This window comes from Chlorocebus sabaeus, chromosome 20, assembly GCF_047675955.1.
Source record: "Chlorocebus sabaeus isolate Y175 chromosome 20, mChlSab1.0.hap1, whole genome shotgun sequence".
Classification (NCBI taxonomy): Eukaryota; Metazoa; Chordata; class Mammalia; order Primates; family Cercopithecidae; genus Chlorocebus; species Chlorocebus sabaeus.
In genome coordinates, this window is record NC_132923.1 from 62104970 (window position 1) to 62123981 (window position 19012).

General features: G+C 40.9%; 2 protein-coding genes across 7 annotated transcripts in view; one reads left to right on the forward strand and one right to left on the reverse strand.

The window, feature by feature from the left end:
* TYW3 (tRNA-yW synthesizing protein 3 homolog) overlaps positions 1-15497 on the reverse strand; it is a 33488-nt gene extending 17991 nt beyond the window's left edge. Inside the window, exons 1-3 of one of the 2 annotated variants that reach the window (XM_007978282.3) lie at positions 15324-15497; positions 5294-5374; positions 3256-3354 (exon numbers count right to left, since the gene is read on the reverse strand). In XM_007978282.3, the coding sequence (XP_007976473.2) occupies positions 3256-3354; positions 5294-5374; positions 15324-15497 (354 nt within the window). Of the gene's footprint in view, positions 1-3255; positions 3355-5293; positions 5375-15004; positions 15119-15323 lie in introns of those variants that run through there. The other variant, XM_038001825.2, reaches the window with a different exon arrangement.
* A 66-nt stretch (positions 15498-15563) lies between these two features.
* The window catches only part of CRYZ (crystallin zeta), a 28880-nt gene continuing 25431 nt past the window's right edge, over positions 15564-19012 (forward strand). The window contains exons 1-3 of one of the 5 annotated variants that reach the window (XM_073007206.1): positions 15663-15762; positions 16387-16588; positions 18369-18407. The gene's annotated coding sequence lies outside the window, so the exon portion shown is untranslated. Of the gene's footprint in view, positions 15763-16386; positions 16589-18368; positions 18408-19012 lie in introns of all 5 variants that reach the window. The other 4 variants (XM_007978280.3, XM_007978279.3, XM_038001811.2 and 1 more) reach the window with 4 other exon arrangements.

Below are 19012 nucleotides of genomic sequence, written 5' to 3' on the forward strand. Positions count from 1 at the left end.
TTGGGCTTCCCCAAAGCTTACAGAGTGACAATGGTCCAGCTTGTAAAGCCACGATAACCCAGGGAATTTCCAGGGCACTAGGGATACAATATCACCTTCACTGTGCCTGGAGGCCACAATCCTCAGGCAAGGTCAAGAAGGCAAATAAAACACTCAAGAGGCACTTAAGGAAACTAACACAAGAAACTCCTCTCCCATGGCTTACTCTTTTGCCCATGGCATTGTTGAGAATCCAAAATTCTCCTCACAAAATGGGGCTCAGTCCATATGAAATGCTGTATGGACAACCTTTCCTCATAAATGACCTGCTACTGGATCAGGAAAAGGCCAACTTGGTCAAAGATGTAACTTCTTTGGCAAAGTATCAACGAAACCTTAAAAACCTACCTGAATGATGTCACAGAGAAAAGGGAACAGAGTTGTTTCAACCAGGAGCTCTAGTGTTGGTTAAATCTCTCCCCTCTACCTCCCGATCTATGAATTCTTTGTGGTAAGGACCATACTCGGTAATCCTCTCTACTCCCACTGCAATTAAGGTGGCAGGAGTGGAATCTTGGGTTCACCACACCCCAGTTAAATTTTGGATACCCCTGAGAAACCTGCAGAACCATCAGCTCAGGAGTCCCAAGATCAGCCAGACCAGCCTCGATACACCTGCAAACCACTGGAGGACTTGCATCTCCTATTTCGGAAGGAAACATCCCAGACTAAAAAGGCTCCTATCACTGATCCTGAGGAAGAAAAACCCCTTCCTCCTTAAAAAAGATAAGTGAAAATCTACATAATCTTTAACACCTTTAATGGAATCCTTTTACTATTTCATCATATTATTAAGCAGCATACTAACCATACTCTTTGCCATAGGACTACATACCATAGCCAAATGAGTTCAACTAACAACTTCTACCAAGGACCCCTGGATCGACCTGCTGGCCCTTTCACTGGCCTAAAGAGTTTCCCTCTGGAGGACACTACAACTGCAGGGCCCCTACTTTGCCCCTATCCAGCAGGAAGTAGCTAGAGCCGGTCATCGCCCAATTCCCAGCAGCATTTGGGGTGTCCTGTTTGGAGGGGGGATTGAGAGGTGAAGCCAGCTGGACTTCCTGGGTTGAGTGGGGACTTGGAGAACTTTTCTGTTAGCTCCAGGATTGTAAATGCACCAATCAGCACTCTAAAAACGCACCAATCAATGCTCTGTGTCTAGCTAAAGGACTGTAAATGCAGTGATCAGCACTCTAAAAACACACCAATCAGTGCTCTGTGTCTAGCTAAAGGATTGTAAATGCACGAATCAGCACTCTGTAAAAATGCACCAATCAGTGCTCTGTGTCTAGCTAAAGGACTGTAAACGCACCAATCAGCACTCTATTAAATGGACCAATCAGCACTCTGTAAAATGGACCAATCAGCAGGACATGGGCAGGGCCAAATAAGGGAATAAAAGCTGTCCACCTGAGCCAGCAGCAGCAACCGCTCAGGTCCCCTTCCAAGCTGTGGAAGCTTTGTTCTTTCATTCTTCACAATAAATCTTGCTGCTGCTCACTCTTTGGGTCCACACTACCTTTATGAGCTGTAACACTCACTGCAGAGGTCTGCAGCTTCATTCCTGAAGTCAGCGAGACCACGAACCCACTGGGACAAACAACCAACTCTGGACGTGCCACCTTTAAGAGCTGTAACACTCTTTGAGAAGGTCTGCAACTTCACTCCTGAAGTCAACAAGACCACGAACTCACCAGGAGGAACCGATAACTCTGGACGCGGCACCTTTAAGAGCTGTAACACTCACTGCGAAGGTCTGTGGCTTCATTCCTTCAGTCAGCAAGACCGAGAACCCACCGGAAGGAAGAAACTCTGGACACATCTGAAGGAACAAACTCCGGACACACCATCTTTAAGAACTGTAACATTCACTGCAAGGGTCCATAGCTTCATTCTTGAAGTTGGCGAGACCAAGAACCCACTGGAAGGAACCAATTCTGGACACACTTCAACTTCAGCACGCTCCATCTGGATAAAGGCTACTACCATAGAGCCAGGGTCTCCAGCCAGACCTAAATAGTTATCCTTGATTCCTCTTTCTCCTCCTCCCTCTGGCTGTCCTTCCCCAGGCAACCTTACAAGTCTGTTGATTCAAACGCTGAAATATATTTTGAATCTATTCCTTTCTCACCTGCTTTGGTGCTATCACTTTAGGCCAACCCACCACCACTTCCCACTTAAATCACCACAAACTACTCCTAACTCATCTCTTTTCACTTACTGCACTCCTTTCTCTATGCTGGAGCAGAACTGAGTTTTTCAGAACAGAAACCTAGAAAGCCACTCTTTGCTTAAAACTGTCGCTTCAATAACTTTTCCCTGAACTCAGAAAGCAATTCAAACTCTTTAATCTGGTCTACAAAGCTTAACTGACCTGGCCTCAGCCTCCTTCTCGCACTTTCTTTCCACTCTCTAGACCCAGTGAAACCTTGTATATACCTTTCCATCTTCCTGGAACGTTCATTTCTCAGCTACATGCCTAGCTCTTTCTGTTCCTTGTAAGTCCTAGCTTAAAGAAACGTTTTCAGAGAAGCCTATCTTCAAGTCAGCAGCTTTTTGCACTGTTCTCTATTACCAGGTTGTTTTTCCTTTGGTAGAACATTTTGCAACTTGCAGTTTTTTAAATTTAATTTTATTTTATTTGCCTGTTCACTTGTTTGTATTTGCTGTCTCCTAACTTTGGGAGAGGAAGCAAGACAGTCTCTAATCTTGTTCATCGCTGTGCCTCTAGTATTTGACACACTGAGACTCAATACATTATTGTTACTTAAAATGCAATTTAGTTTTATATATAAATATATAAAAGGTATAAAAAGGAGAATCAAGACTAAACAGATATTTACCTCATGCTCATTTAAATGGGAAAAATGAAATATTCTTTAAAATGCTTAATTGCACATGTAGTTCCACAGTATTTTTTCTTAAAGCTTAGCAAACAAAAACAAAATATAGAATGCTGAAGTACAATTTATAAATAAAAATGTTAAGAAAGAAAACAGGAGCCATAACCTGGGACTTATATTTTCCTAGTAATGATTAGGTACTCTTTTTTTCTAAAATTAAAAATGAATAGATTGAGCAGACCAATTAATAATAAATATATAACTAGTTGAATAAGGTAATATCTCATTGATGTTTATAGCAGGTTAAAAGCTTAAAATTGCATCTACCCACATATCTATAAATTTAAGTACAATTACAAAAAAATTTTACCAGAATCTGTGCATCCTGCAATTGTTGACACTGCACGTGAAGAATAAATGGTTCAAATTTCAAAGTGGCATCACCATTTGCTTTCTTCAGAGCTACAATCTAAATAAATGAAAAGTGGTATCAGACACAAGCCTATGGCTTGTCCTTTGATTACCCTTTACCCCATACATAACTTCAATTTCTCTTAGAAATTTTCAGAATCACTCAGCGTATTTTTTTTCTGCAATAACGTTTCCCTCTGCTTTCTTGGTTCTTTTTCACCCAAAATTTGTTCATTTTCTTAAAATTTCTAGTTCTCCCATAAATCTTCTATACCATTATTTCCATCTATTAGTGTACTTTGAAGAAGTAAACTACTACTTTATTTAATTCTGTAACAGATCTTTCATTAAGGAATGGAGTATAAAAACTGTATTAGGATTGTTTAAATTTTCTGTTAGATTGAGATACAGAGAAATGTAATGTAAGAGAAGGGTCCAAACAAAGCCTAACTGCCCCCCATGTTCCCAAGAAGCATTCTGTACCAAGCACCAGTGCTTACCAGCAGCACTATTAAGCTCACAAATAGCCGTCCATGCAAAGAGCTCAGTGCACAGCCAGCAAGTTCCTGTTCCCTCTGTAATAGGCACACATACAATTCCCTTGGAACTGCTTAGCTACATGAGAACAAATGGCCCCTGAGCATGTTCCTAGCTTTCTGTATTTCAGACCCTATGGGGTAGTGGTCAGGGTCTGGGGGCTACTGCAGCACAAAGTGGGGTACATGCCATCACTCTGCCCTGATCAGCTGTGGAACCAATCTGCTAGCCATGGGGACTGATACATTGAAGGGCTAGATCTTGTGTACTCTCTTTCCTCCTGCTGTAAGCGAATGTTACAACACTTGACCCTAGCACGCGTGTTTGTTGTTGTTAGTGACCTTAAGTCATGTACTAGTCTCTTCCCTAGGTAGCACTTGCCTGCCTTTTAACTTTGGCTGCACCGATGTTACAGTGCATCCGGCGGCATAGTCTGACCACCTAGTGAAACATGTAATATTGTGTCTGAGCTATAATTTATACAAGACAGTTATTATTTCTGTCTGCCCTGTATCCCTGGGCAACATCGTCCCTCCTTCACGCCATTTGATTTCTGGTAGGGCTGTCAATCATTACCCTGTCACACATCACTCTCCCTATCACAGTATCAGAGGTGCCAAGTGCTTGCTTATGTCTGATCAAGGATATTATTATAGTCCACTAGCAAATTAATTGACCTAATGTAAGCAGGACAACTCCGAGTCCTCCTCTAGGATGAACACATGAATTGCAGGAAAAAGAATTCTTTTTCTACTGGTGTTGCTGGCAGCTACCATTTCTGCAACAAAGATTATCTGCAGCAGAAGAGAATAAAGGCACATTGCAAAGAGAACCACTGCCCAAAGATGGAGATGAAGTGGGTACTCAGAAGATAAGATTTGAACATCTGAATCAGCAATACTTGATTCAAGCTCCATCCGTCCTTTCCAGTTAAATAATCTTTTTTGCTTAAAACAGAATTGGATTTGTAAATTCACTGGGAATGAAAAGTGCCTGGCTGATAAAAACTTATGAATTCATCTAAACTCCTTACCTTAGGAAACTAAATAACCTAGCAGAGATATGAAGATTTTCAAAAAGCAGTGCAGGTAAGTCACGTATAATTTATTTATATCAGTAAAGCTGGTAACACAGAGATAATGCTAATCCCCTTCTCTTTCTATAATTTGTTCTAGGTTACAGGGTTATCAAATAGCAGAATTAAAATTCAAAATTTGGATCCAGTAGGTGTCCAATATCTATGAACTTTCTGCTATGTCCAAAAGGATGTGTTGAGTAGCAGTAAGTAATGCTTCCATACTTTTATCTCCTACAACCCAAAAAAAGTCATTGTAATGAAAGCTCTCTAGGTTTCATAATCTTCAGCCATTATAATTCTGCATATAAATTACTTTGAATTTTCTATTCTTGTCATATGTATTTAAAGTACCTGAATTTAAAAGTTTATTTCCAAAACTTACCACATCATCTTTTTCACAAGGTTTGTGTGTAACTAGTAGCCAGCCACAGTTTTGTTTCTGAACCTCAAAACCATTTATACCCTAAAATAAAAAGTAACATAATTTGTTAATCATACAATATTTTACAAAAATAATAAGCATAATGTATAGCATGTTGTAGGCTTTCTTAAACTAATAATCCCAAGTTAGGATTTTAAGTATTAATAAAAACAATTCGGTATTTTTTGGGTAATGTTAACCCAGAATAAGAATGAGCCCAAATAACCTGAGGTAGAAAATTATTTGAAAGGTAAAACTACTTGATAAACATCTTCTGAAATACGGTCATGATTTTACAACAAGAAAAGGGATTAGTACAAGGGATAATACTAGCAGCACCTGAGTTGTACTCTATTTGGCTAGCACAGTATTTAAAAAATGAAATAAAAAAAAGAATTTTAATTCCTTTTGTAGGACAGCACTGTCCTAATTCCACACAAGACCTACTACCCTTAATTGTACCTATGCCATTTACACATTTATAATACTTTCTTAGTTTCTAGAGGCATAAATTCGTGACCTCTGAATTAGACTGCATATGTAGTCCTGAAGGATGGGGCTAAGACTGAAAGGCCAAAATTTCAAGAAGGCAAACATGTTAATACTAACTTAAATTTGACAAATGTTTATTTGCAAAGTTCTATTAGGTACTTTGGGTATACATAGAACCTACCCCTCAAGGACACTGGAAAGAGGATGCAGGAAACCACATGAACAGAAATCACTATACTCAAAGTAACTATAATTCATATGATGGATCCACAAAAGACTCTGCTGTCTGGCCTTGGAACGGGGAATTGCTATGCATGTCCTAAGTAAATATTCTGACTTCATTGTATGACTTTGGTGATGATGACTTACGTATCTGATGTTGTGCTGGCTACTCTAAATCTTAGAGCCAAATATATGGCCCACTTCTAGCCACTTCACAGGATCTAATGGTAGGATTGGAAACTAATGCCATCACTGACTTCATCTTATTTATATTTTCTTTATTCAGATTTTCCCACTTTTTATTTTTTTGTGTGTGTTGCCTGTTTGTAAGTTGCCCAAAATCCTTACTGAAATAAGGCAGATTTTAAAATAAACTATAATACAAGGTGTAAGATGAGAAATAAAAGTCTAACCAGTTCAGAAGCAGTCATTATTCCCAAGTAGGTAGTATGGGTTTGTGAGTGTGTTCAAGTAGGAGAGTGGAGTTTTTGGAATCATGCCTCAGATATGCAGAGATGGGAAAACATTTCAGGAAAAAAAAAAAAAAAAAAACCCAAAAACGTGAGCAAAAGCAAACAAATACAAGATGACAAAGAACAGTTCAGTTTCAGCAACTAGCTAAAGATGAAGTGAAAGCAATGGAAAAAAAAGGTTGAAAGGTATACTAGAGTAAGCATTTGGATATTCCGATGTAGAAAATGTGTAATAAAATCCAACACAGGTGAGAGATAAGCAGAGTTGTGATTTGTCAAACATGGTTTGGAGAAGAGCAGTTAAGTGGCTTGTTAGGGAATCATTGCAAAAGTCAAGGTGAGACAGAGTTGTGAAAATGGGGCAAGTGAGAGTGTGTGGCAAGAATGCCATTGCTCTGGAGGTAATGGAAGTGATTTAAAAATGAACAGGCCCTGCTAACTTGAGAGATGAGCAAATAAATGATCAGTCAATAATGGACCTAAAGAATGAGCCCAATAATGTGCTGTCTTCCATGCTGTTAACCTAATATTACGAATAAAATCAGTACACAGCCAACTTTTACAGTGCATGGGCCAGGCACAATGCCAAATATTTCAAATAAATTATCCTATTTTCTCCACATAAAATCCCTATAAAGCAGATACTTTTTATTACCCTCAGAATTTTTGGATTTCTGGATACTCTGATTTTGGTTTTGATTTTGGTTTTGTGCAAACTGCAAAAGTGTGCGTGTGCCCTTTTTACTCGTTCTCTGTTTTGTGGTGTGCGTGTGGTGTGAGCGTGGTGTTTTGTCTTGAAGAAGCGTAGGTCAGGCACAAATAAGTCCACCCTACTAGGAACCATGTTGAAAATTTTGAAAAAACCATTTAAAGGAGACTGTGGAGTACTATGACACCAGGAAAACTTAAAACTTTGTGTAAGATAGACTGGCCAGCATTAGAGGTAGGTTGGCCATTAGAAGGAAGCCTGGGCTGGGCACAGTGGCTCACGCCTGTAATCCCAGCACTTTGGGAGGTCAGGGTGGGTGGATCACGAGGTCAGGAGATCGAGACTATCCTGGCTAACACGGTGAAACCCCGTCTCTATTAAAAATTCAAAAAAATTAGCCACGTGCAATGGCGGGCACCTGTGGTCCCAGCTACTCGGGAGGTTGAGGCAGAAGAATGACATGAACCCAGGAGGTGGAGCTTGCAGCGAGCCGAGATCTCACCACTGCACTCCAGCCTGGGCGACAGAGAGAGACTCTGTCTCAAAAAGAAAGAAAAAAAAAAAAAAAAAAAAGAAGGAAGCCTGGACAGGTCCCTTGTTTCAAAGGTATGGCACAAGGTAACCTGTAAGCCAAGGAACCCAGACCAATTACTGTACTTAGACACTTGGTTACAGCTGGTTTTAGACCCCCTGCCCCCAACACACAGTGGTTTAGAGAACAGCAGCATAAACAGCTGGCAGAGGCAAGGAAAGATCAGCAGAGAGAAAGAAAGGAAAGAGGCAGAGAGGAAAAGAGGCAAAGAGAGAGGAAGAGACAGACAAAGAGGGAGTCGAGGAGAGAGAGAAAGAAAGAGAATGGCAGAGAGAGAATGGCAGAGACAGAGAAGAGATGGAGGCAAAAGGAAAGTCAAAGAGAGAGAACAAAGTCAAAGAGAGAAAGAACGAGAGATATACAAGTAGTTAAAAAAAAAAAAAGAAGTGTACCTTATTCCTTTGAAAGTCAAGGTAAATTTAAAACCTATAATTAATAATTGAAGGTATTCTCTGTAACCCTATAACCCTCCAATACCACTTTGTTGTCAGTGTAAACAAGGGCATATCCCGAAAGCACTGAGGCTTTCCTATCAAAAATCCTTAACCCAGTAACCCATGGATGGCCCAAATGCATTCAATCTGTAGCGGCAACTGTTTTGCTAACAAAAGAAAAAGAAACCAAGGGGGGGGGAGGGGATTTATATAAAAAGAGTGTTATATAGTAAATTCTTGTCCTGAAATAAATTAACTGGTTGTTTAAAGAAAGAAATGTTTGTAATAAGTCAGAAAGTTAAGGCATGTCGAAAAATTGCCTGTAAAAGTCATGGAAGAAAAAAAGGTTATTAAAAAAAGTTATAAAAAAGAATTTATGCAAAAAATGTTGTATAATTTAAATGTAACTAAGCCTTCTGAATGTAAAACTACGGGAGAATAAAACAGTTTATATGCAAGGTGTATTAGAAAAATAAAATATATCTTTGGTAAAAGGATTATAAGATGGCATAAGAATGTACATTTTTACCTACATTAAAAACTTTTAAAAAAATTATTGTTTTGAAGGTTTAAGCAAGTTTTAAAATATTAATTGTAAAGAAAATTCTGTGTGTAAACATATTAGTTAAAGTTAAAGAAGTATCATCCAGTTTTTCTGTGAACTGGACATTAAAGTAAAAGCATAACACATTTTTCTTAAAGCACCAACCTGCTCTTTAGCAAATATTATAAAAGGTTAAAAAGACTCTACAAAATCTTACCTTATGGTCAAACATTAAAAATTAGATAAATATGTCTACAAAGTTTTATTACAATTATGTTTAACATTAACAACCCACTAATATAAAGATAAAATTTAGCTTATCTCATATAAAAATCATATGAGAAGCACTGTTAAAGGTAAAATGGTATTTGGCTTTCTTTGGTTTAAAAACTAATAAAAATAGGTGCTAAAGGAAATTTCTCAGTAAAAAGGCATTAAGGACCATGAAGTCCACTGCCAAGGTCCCCACATTTGAAACAAAAGGTCAATTTCTTAAACATTATATACTTAGTTTATCTTCCACTTTCCTTTGTCTCAAAAAAAAAAAAAAAAAAAAAAAAAACCCACACTAAAAGTCTTTTAGCACATGTACCACCCCTAGAATTTCTGGTAAACCAGCACCAGCCTGAAGATCACGTTCTCATCTAAAGGTGGAAAGAAGAAAAACTTGAACCAGCCTGGGAAGGACCCTACCTTGTGCTGCTAACCACCAAGACTGCTGTTCATACAGCAAAAAAATGGACTCATCACACCCAAGTCAAGAAAGCACCACCCGCTCCAGAGTCGTGGGCTATAGTCCCAGGGGAAAACCCTACCACATTAAAGCTAAGAAAAATTTAACTCTTTTCATCTATTCTATTACTCTTTATTCTTTCCTTGTTCTACTGCTGACCATCTAGTTATTAACATAACCAAGTCAATTTCAGCTCAAACTACTACATTTAATGCTTGCCTTGTTATACCCTGTGGGGACTTGCCAAGTCAAAGACAGCTTTCTACTTCAGAAAAGTACTTCTGTTCTCCTGACTCTCCTCAGACTGGCCATTAGTAAACTAGGACCATTTAATCCAGGGAGATTTCGATAAAGACCCCAGTGCCAACCAGGAATCTTGCCCCCCGATGTAGTCTCCATAGTTGGTCCAAAGTTCGGTGGACCACTAAAGAGCAAGGATGGACTGCCCCAACTGGATTTTGTAATTTCCTAAAACCATATATTCATTTTACTAGAGGATCACAGAAGTTAAAGACTTAAAACAAACTTTAGCAATTAAGACTGGGTACCAAGATGCAAACGCCTGGTTAAAATGGATCAAATATTCCATTTGCACATTAAACAAAAGCAATTTTTACGCTTGTGCACATGGCAGGCCAGAGGCCAAGACTGTCCCCTTTCCACTAAGGTGGTCCTCCAGTCAACCAGGTGTGGACTGCACGGTAGCTCTTTTCCAGGATTCCACAGCCTGGAGTAATAAGTCATGCCAAGCTCTCTCGCTATATCCCAAAGTCCAGCACCCCACGGGTCAGCCCCCGAAAGCCATCCAGCCTCCATCTCCCAAGTTCATTTTGTGTCTCTCATGATAGGGAGGAAACTTAGCGTTCCTTGGAGACCTGAAAGGATGCAGTGAGCTTAAGAATTTTCAAGAGCTTATCAATCAGTCAGCCCTTGTTCATCCCTGAGTGGATGTGTGGTAGTATCATGGTGGACCTTTACTGGCCACTCTGCCTAGTAACTGGAGTGGCACTTGTACTTTAGTCCAATTGGCTCTCCCTTTCACCCTAGCATTTCATCAACCAGAAGGAAAAAAAACAATAAGACATCAAAAAGCGAGAGAAGCTCCCTATGGGTCTTTGAACTCTCATGTCTATTTAGACGCAATTGGAGTCCCACGAGGAATACCAGACCAATTTAAAGCTTGAAATCAAATAGCTGTAGGATTTAAGTCAATATTTTGGTAGGTGACATTTAATAAAAATGTAGATTAGATAAACTACATCTATTACAACCAACAGCAATAAGGTTTTCATGACTTAAAAGAAAAACTCGCGTCGGCCCCGGTCCTGAGGCTACCTGACCCGACAAAACTCTTTACACTCTATGTGTCAGAAAGATAAAAAATGGCACTTGGAGTTTTAACTCAGACTGTGGGGCCCTGGCCAAGGCCAGTGGCCTATCACTCAAAACAACCAGACAGGGTTTCCAAAGTCTGGCCCCCAGGTCTAAGGGCCCTGGCAGCAATGGCCCTTTTAGCACAAGAAGCAGATAAACTAACTCTTACACAAAACCTGAATATAAAGGCCCCCCATGCTGTGGTAACTTTAATAAATACCAAAGGACATCACTGGTTAACAAATGCTAGATTAACCAAGTACCAAAGCTTGCTATGTGAAAATCCCCAAATAACCATTGAAGTTTGCAACACCCTAAACCCCACCACCTTGCTCCCAGTATCAGAGAGCCTAGTTGAACATAACTGTGTAGAGGTGTTGGACTCAGTTTATTCTAGCAGGACTAACCTTCGAGACCATCCTTAAACATTAGTAGACTGTAAGCAGTACATGGATGGGAATAGCTTCACCAACCCCCTGCAAAGTGACTCTGAAAAAGACGACAGGCCCTGCTGCAGTCACACCCGGAAGCTGACTGGTCCACGCACAGACAAAGCATGAGGAAACTCATCGCGGGACTCATTTTCCTTAAAATTTGGACTTGTACAGTAAGGACTTCAACTGACCTTCCTCAGACTGAGGGCTGTTCCCAGTGTATACATCAAGTCACTGAGACAGGATAAAAGGTTGCTACGGTCCTATTATTTTATGGTTATTATAAGTGTACTGGAACTCTAAAAAGAACTCGTTTGTATAATGTTATTCTATACAAGGTATGTAGCCCAGGAAATGACCAACCTGATGTGTGTTATTAATCATCTGAGCCTCCCATGACCACAGTTTTTAAAATAAAATTAAGAACTGAAGACTGGTAGGGGCTCATAAATGATACTAGTAAAGTGTTAGCCAAAACAGAAGAAAAAGGGGTGCCCAAACAAGTCACCTTAAAATTTGATAACTGTGCTGTCATTAACAGTAAGTTAGGAAGGGGATGTGGCTCTTTTAGTTGGGAAAAAGGCTATATGACTGAAAATAAGTATATTTCACATGAATTAGGACTGTGTGGAAATGAATGTGGATCCTGGTCTTCTGCCATTTGAGCCACTTGGATAAAAAATAAAAAGGATCCAGTCCACCTTCAGAAAGAAAAAAATGGCCCTTCCTGTACTAAGGGATAATGTAACCCCTTAGAGCTAGCAATAATCAATCCTCTTGATCCTCACTGGAAAAAAGGGGAGTGTGTGACCTTAGGAATCGATGGGGTCACACTGGATCCTCGAGTAAATATCTTGGTTTGAGAAGAAGTTTACAAACACTCTCCTAAACCAGTGTTTCAAACTTTCTATGATGAACTAAATGTACCAGTACCAGAAATTCCAGGAAAAACAAGAAATTTGTTTTTGCAATTAGCCGAGCATGTAGCCCAGTCTCTCAATGTCACTTCATGTTATGTATGTGGAGGAACTGAATGGGAGATCAATGGCCATGGGAAGCACGAGAATTAGTACCTACAGACCCAGTTCCTGATGAATTCCCGGCTCAAAAAAATCACCCTGATAATTTCTGGGTCCTAAAAGCCTCAATTATTGGACAATACTGCATAGCTAGAGAAGGAAAAGAATTCACTCACTTCATAGGACAACTTAGTTGTCTGGGACAGAAACTGTATAATGGTACTACAAACACAGTCACTTGGTGGGAGTTCAAATCAAACAGAGAAGAATCCATTTAGCAAATTCCCAAAGTTTCAAACCATGTGGACCCACCTGGAGTCCCACCAGGACTGGACAGCCCCCACTGGATTATACTGGATATGTGAGCATATAGCTTATATCAAATTACGTGACCAGTGGGCAGATATTTGTGTTATTGGCACTATTAAACCATCTTTCTTCCTACTGCCCATAAAAACAGGCCAACTCCTGGGTTTCCCTGTCTATGCTTCCCAAGAAAAGAGAAGTATAGCTATAGGAAATTGGAAAGATGATGAATGGCCCCCTGAGAGAATTATACAATATTATGGGCCTGCTACTTGGGCACTAGACAGCTCATGGGGATACCAGACTTCCATTTACATAATCAACCGAATAAGGTTACAAGTTGTCTTAGAAATAATCACTAATAAAACTGGCAGAGCCTTGACTATTCTGGCCTGGCAAGAAACTCAGATGAGAAATGCTATCTATCAAAATAGATTGGCTCTCGACTATTTGCTAGCAGCTGAAGAAGGGGTGTGTGGAAAATTTAACTTTTCTAATTGCTGTCTACACATAGATGATCAAGAGCAAGTAGTTGAAGACATAGAGATATGACAAAACTGGCACATGTGCCCGTGCAAGTGTGGCATGGATTTGATCCTGGGGCCATGTTTGGAAAATGGTTCTCAGCGCTAGGAGGATTTAAAACTCTTATAATAGGAGGTATAATAATAATAGGAACCTGCCTACTGCTCCCTTGTTTGCTACCTGTACTTCCTCAAATGATAAAAAGCTTCACTGCTACCTTAGTTCACCAAAATACTTAAGCACAAGTGTACTATATTAATCACTATCAATCTGTCTTGCAAGAAGACATGGGTAGTGAAAATGAAAGTGAGAACTCCCACTAATAAAATGAGTGACAGTCTCAAAATAGAAGAATAAGGGAAGAGACTACCCCTCATATCGTCTTATGCCCAATTTCTGTCTCCAAAGAAAGAAGTAAAAATTAAAAGACAGAAATGAAATCCACAGGCAGACAGACTGGCACCACAACCTGGGCCTGGCAGTTAAAGATCGACCCCTGACCCAATCGGTTATGTTATCTATAGATTACAGACATTGTATAGAAATGCATTTTGAAAATCCCTACCTTGTTTTGTTCCAATCTAATTACCAGTGTATGCAGCCCCCAGTCACGTACCCCCTGCTTGCTCAATCAATCACAACCCTCTCACATGCACCCCCTTAGAGTTGTGAGCCCTTAAAAGGGACAGGTATTGCTCACTCGGAGAGCTCGGCTCTTGAGACAGGAATCTTGCTGATGTCCCTGGCCGAATAAACCCCTTCCTTCTTTAACTCAGTGTCTGAGGAGTTTTGTCTGTGGCTTGTCCTGCTACAACACAGCCAATGGTTTTTAATCTAAGCAGTATCACTCCCAAGCAGCCTTATCCTCAGGGGATATGTCCCCAGACACCCTAATGGATGCCTGACCTCAGAAGAATGAATTTCTTTTTCCTTCTTCACAATTTCACTGACACAGATTCATTCTTTCCATAGATCTTAGCAACCTCAGCATATTCTGTTTTTTCTTTCCTTAAGTCTTTCCTTAAGAACTTTCACCTTTTCACTTCAAAGAAGCACTTTATGACTTACTGTTGTCAGATCCAAATAGCCAGCATCATTACTCTCGTACTTCGGGGTCATTATTAAGTAAAATAAGAGTTACTTGAACACAAGCACTGTGATACCACCACAGTGGATCTGATAACCCAGAGGGCTATCAAGTAGCTAAAGGGCAGCAAGAATATATAGTGGAATATTCTGGACAAAGGGATGATTCACCTCCCATTCTGGAAGGAGCTGGTTGGCTCAAGATTTTATCACAGTACTCAGAACAGCATGCAATTTAAAACTTACTAATTGTTTATTTCTGGAATTTTCATTTAATATTTTCAGACTGCTGTTGACTGGGGTAACAAACCTGCAAATAAGGAGGTATGGCTTGTACAGCTGCTTCTTGATTTATGATGGGGTTACATCCCAATAAATGCGTCATAAGTGGAAAATGTAAGTCAAAATGCATTTACTACCGCTGTAAGCCCATCATAAAGTTAAAAATCCTAAGTCTAACCATCCTAAATTATATACGATCCTACTTATCTGCGTAAAACTACCAGAATGGTAATAACAGTTGTAATAATGGAGGGGCTCACTAGGAGGCAGTGAACTCCTTAACCCTGGGGCTCACTAGGAGGCAGTGAACTCCTTAACCCTGGTGATGTTCAAGCATGCAGTAACAATGTTAGAGCTGTTGATGAGCCGATTCCGGCATTCAATACCTGCAGGCTACGAAGTCTTTAAATTTCCTTAGTATTCATATAATAAAATCAATTTTCTAACCTTTGCCACACAAGATAGTTCCCAGGTCACCAGTTTCAACATCATTTGGCCACTTGTTAGAAATGGACAAGATCAGACCCTACCCTACACCCAAAGAATCATAATCTGTATTTTAAAAGATCCTCAGCTGATTAATTGCCACATTAAATTTTTAGGAGCACTAATCTAATCCCCTAAATCACACATATAAAGAAACAGAGACCACCCCACGGAGGTACAAACACAGACATGCTGGATCGGGTCGTCACTGGGTGGGCTGAGGGCTCCTAAAGTTTCGCACTAGAAGGCAGGCGCTGGACAGGAGCAAAGGGGCCCTCACCCCGTCAAGGAGTAGGATGCGGCCAGCGCAGGAGCTAGTGGTGAAAAACTGATCTCGCGTGTTCAGAAACTGCACAAGCTCTACCACATCCTCGTCCACACTGCCCTTCCGACTGAGGTCCGCTTTGCTCAAACACTGCGCCTTCCATTTCCTGAACTCTGCGCTGCGATCCATGTGTGAGGTACTCAGGGTTTGCGCTCGGCTCCTTCATGGATGCCTAGTCTCTCCCCGGGGGCGGCCATATTGAAGCGAGCGGTGGCCGAAAAGGTCCAAACTTCCTCTGCGTTCTTAATTTGGGAAATTCTAGTGCCTTCGGCTGGGGTTGGGGAGAGGTGCACAGCGTGGGCGGAGCCTGCAAAAGTTGGAGAACGTGTAGCAGGCCTCATCCTGTGGAATCTGAAGAGGCCCACGCAGATTTTAATTCCCACTCTAGATTCTGGTAAGTGGTTTTAAAAACTCTCCTTAGTTGTTCAGACAGCGAATCTCCCCACTGCTCGTGCAGGTGCAACGGAGGTTGATTTTGGCTGCACTCCTTTCCTGCCCTCTGTCGTCTCAGAGAATTAGTGCGTTAAGAGCTCCAGACCAAAGCCATTCCCCTCCAGGGGCTGCAAGTTCCCATCCATAAATCACGTAGGGAGTTTTGCGCTCTGGTCCTGCGTTTAGTCTCTGAGTTTAGGCTACCACACCATGAGGCGTTCGTTGGAACTACCCCTGCCCAGCCTCCACCCCCCCCACTCCCCGACCCCCAGTCCCACGCTGCATCCCCCAAGCCAGTCACCCGCTTGATTTTCCCTGCTGCCCAGTGCCTGGGTTTGGGGGGGTTTGGGGATTCCTGCAGCAACGCGCAGCGGTCTGTCCGGGGCCCGTTCCCACAGCCTAGCTGTAGGGGATTTCTCCTAGGTAGGGCCCCTTCCCACAGCCCAGCTGTAGGGGATTTCTTCTCCTAAGTAGGGCGCCTTCCCACAGCCCAGCTGTAGGGGATTTGATTTCTTCTCCTAGGTAGGGCCCCTTCCCACAGCCTAGCTGTGGGAAATTTTTTTCTCCTTGATTCCCACAATTACAGGTTTCCCGGAGCTTGCCGCCTGGTCTTCCTTGAGCTTTGTCATCAGGATTGCAGTCTTACTTTGAGAGAAATGTATGTTTTTATTGACCCTGTGACGCCCCCCACTTAGAATAATCTTCAAAAGAAAATTACGAAACACCCTGTTAACACATCGTTGGATGTTCATACTGAGTTTCTAGAGGAGACTCAGTGACCAGGGAAGGTGTGTCAATGATTAAACCTAAAGGCTAAAGTTTGGAATGCTTGTCCGTAGCTAATGGAAATTGCTGTGTGAGTCCCACTGAAGCCACTGTGATTACGTGTCTGGTTAGCGCAGCGAGTTCAGCAGCAAATCTCTCCGAGCTCTACTCCCCCAACATTAGGGACCAGACTGCCCTGTTCCATACCATCAGGGAACCTGGAGGAGTCCGGAATTGTCTATTAAACTCCTCCCTTCTTCTTACCCCGTCCTGTCACCAGTGAACAGAAGTGGCCTGATAAGATCACACAGCCAGGAAGAGACTTTCTCTGACCACTTGTAATTCTTGACTTTTTTACCTTCTGGATTAATAATAAACCATATGCTTACATGAGTCATTTTTTATTAGCAACAGAGCATTTTGTAATGATTGATTTTTTTCCTAAGTTTTCAGTTTTTTAAATTCTTGCCAGAATTCTTATTTAATTTTACTTTTGCTTTTGTCTCATCATGTTCCTTTGTCCTGGCTTTGTGAATTGATCTGTTCTTCCTATGTTAAAATATACTCCTAACATTTTCCCAATTCCTTTAATTTTCATTTAAATCAAATGGATACAAGCATGGCCAGGAAAATGATCACTGTTGGAGGAGGGATTTTAGATTTCCTATTTCCTAGATTTGTAAGGCATATTGGCAACCTTTCAGAGGTAAAATAAAACCAAAAATTAAACCAAGGGACTCCAATTTTTAAAAGTTTATATTTGATAAACAGGAAGGCCTGTTTGAAGTATAGTTTAATTAAAAACCACAAGCAATGGAAAGGTCTATCCTGTCCACAAGGATCCGATGCTAGGGAGTAATTTTTTTTACACATTTTTAAAAATAGAATCATGTCCTTTGTATTTCTGCTGCATTCCCTGACTTAGTGGGCATTTGAGAAATTTCAAACTCTAAGCAGATGCCTTAGTCATAAAATATGTGATTCTCCCCGCAGGTTAGTTTGATTTCACATTTTCTAGCTCAATCTTTCTCACTATCACTATTGTAAAGTTTCTTTCCTTCCTCCCTTCCTTCCTTCCTTCCTTCCTCCTTCCTTCCTTCCTTCTTTTTTTTTTTTTTTTTTTTTTGTTTGAGGCGGAGTCTCGCTCAGTCGCCCAGGCTGGAGTGCAGTGGCGCGATCTCGGCTCACTGCAAGCTCCGCCTCCCGGGTTCACGTGGTTGTCCTGCCTCAGCCTCCCAAATAGCTGGGACTACCGCCCCCGCCGCCACGCCCGGCTAATTTTTTGCATTTTCAGTAGAGACGGGGTTTCACTGTGTTAGCCAGGATGGTCTCGATCTCCTGACCTCGTGATCCGCCCGCCTCGGCCTCCCAAAGTGCTGGGATTACAGGCGTGAGCCACCACGCCCGGCTGTAAAGTTTATTTCTATGAAGTAAAGGGTCTTATATGCCAGCATCTCAAAGGATGAGATGAAAAGGATCGTACACTTAAAAAAAAAAAAAATCAGCTAACACCATTTACTTATAGGACTTGAGTTCTAGCTTTGCTTCTGTGTGACCCTGGCCAAGTCTCTTAACCTCTTGTGATGTTTTCTCATCCATAAAATGGATGGCGATTTTATTTTTACTTCTGCTTAAAATAATAGTTTAAATAACTTCTCTACTTGTTGTGAAAATAGTTATGTCAATGAAAGTGAGAGACTTATGCTTTTTAGAAGAAATCCAGTATTACAGGAGTTTAAGTATTATCCTATTTGCTATCAGTATGCCACGTTATTTTATTATTTGTATAATCTCTTTTGACAGGCTTCATCATTATGAAGCATATGATGATCCCGTGGATAGGTGAGTTCAAAGGCAATGAGTGCAGGTTGGAGCCTGATCAATCAGAATGCTAAAGGCTCAGTGGGAAATAAGATCAGCTGAAGCAAAGTAGGAGATAGTGTGGTCAGGCCACGCCCCATCACTTTCAAGCCCAATAGTATAATGTGGTAGTTTAGTACTGGGCAAAGCAGATGAGTCCTCTTTCTTTATTCCTTTCTCTCACTTAGCCAATGCCAAAATGTGTGTGTTTGGTTGGGGGGGGGGTGCGGTGGGGGGGAGATACAGCTCCTGTTTCAGAGTAATTTTACTTTTATTATTACAACAGTTTTTTTTATGGTAATTGTGAGATGTGAGTGAAAGACATAGGTAGGAAGTAAGTAGATATGGAAAATGGAAAAAGAGCAAGCATCTCATAGGGTATGTGTGTAGGTGTGTGAGAGAGAGAGAGCACCCAGCTTACAGAAGCTAGGGGCAGGGTGGGGCATATTCTCCTTGCTCTTTGTGTTCTCTGAGTTTAACACACTGCTTCATGCACAGTTAAGGTTCAGAAAAATACCCATTGGGTAACAACCAATGTTTGGTATTAATGTTTTGTTTAAGTCATCTTCACCGAATTCTTTGAGAAT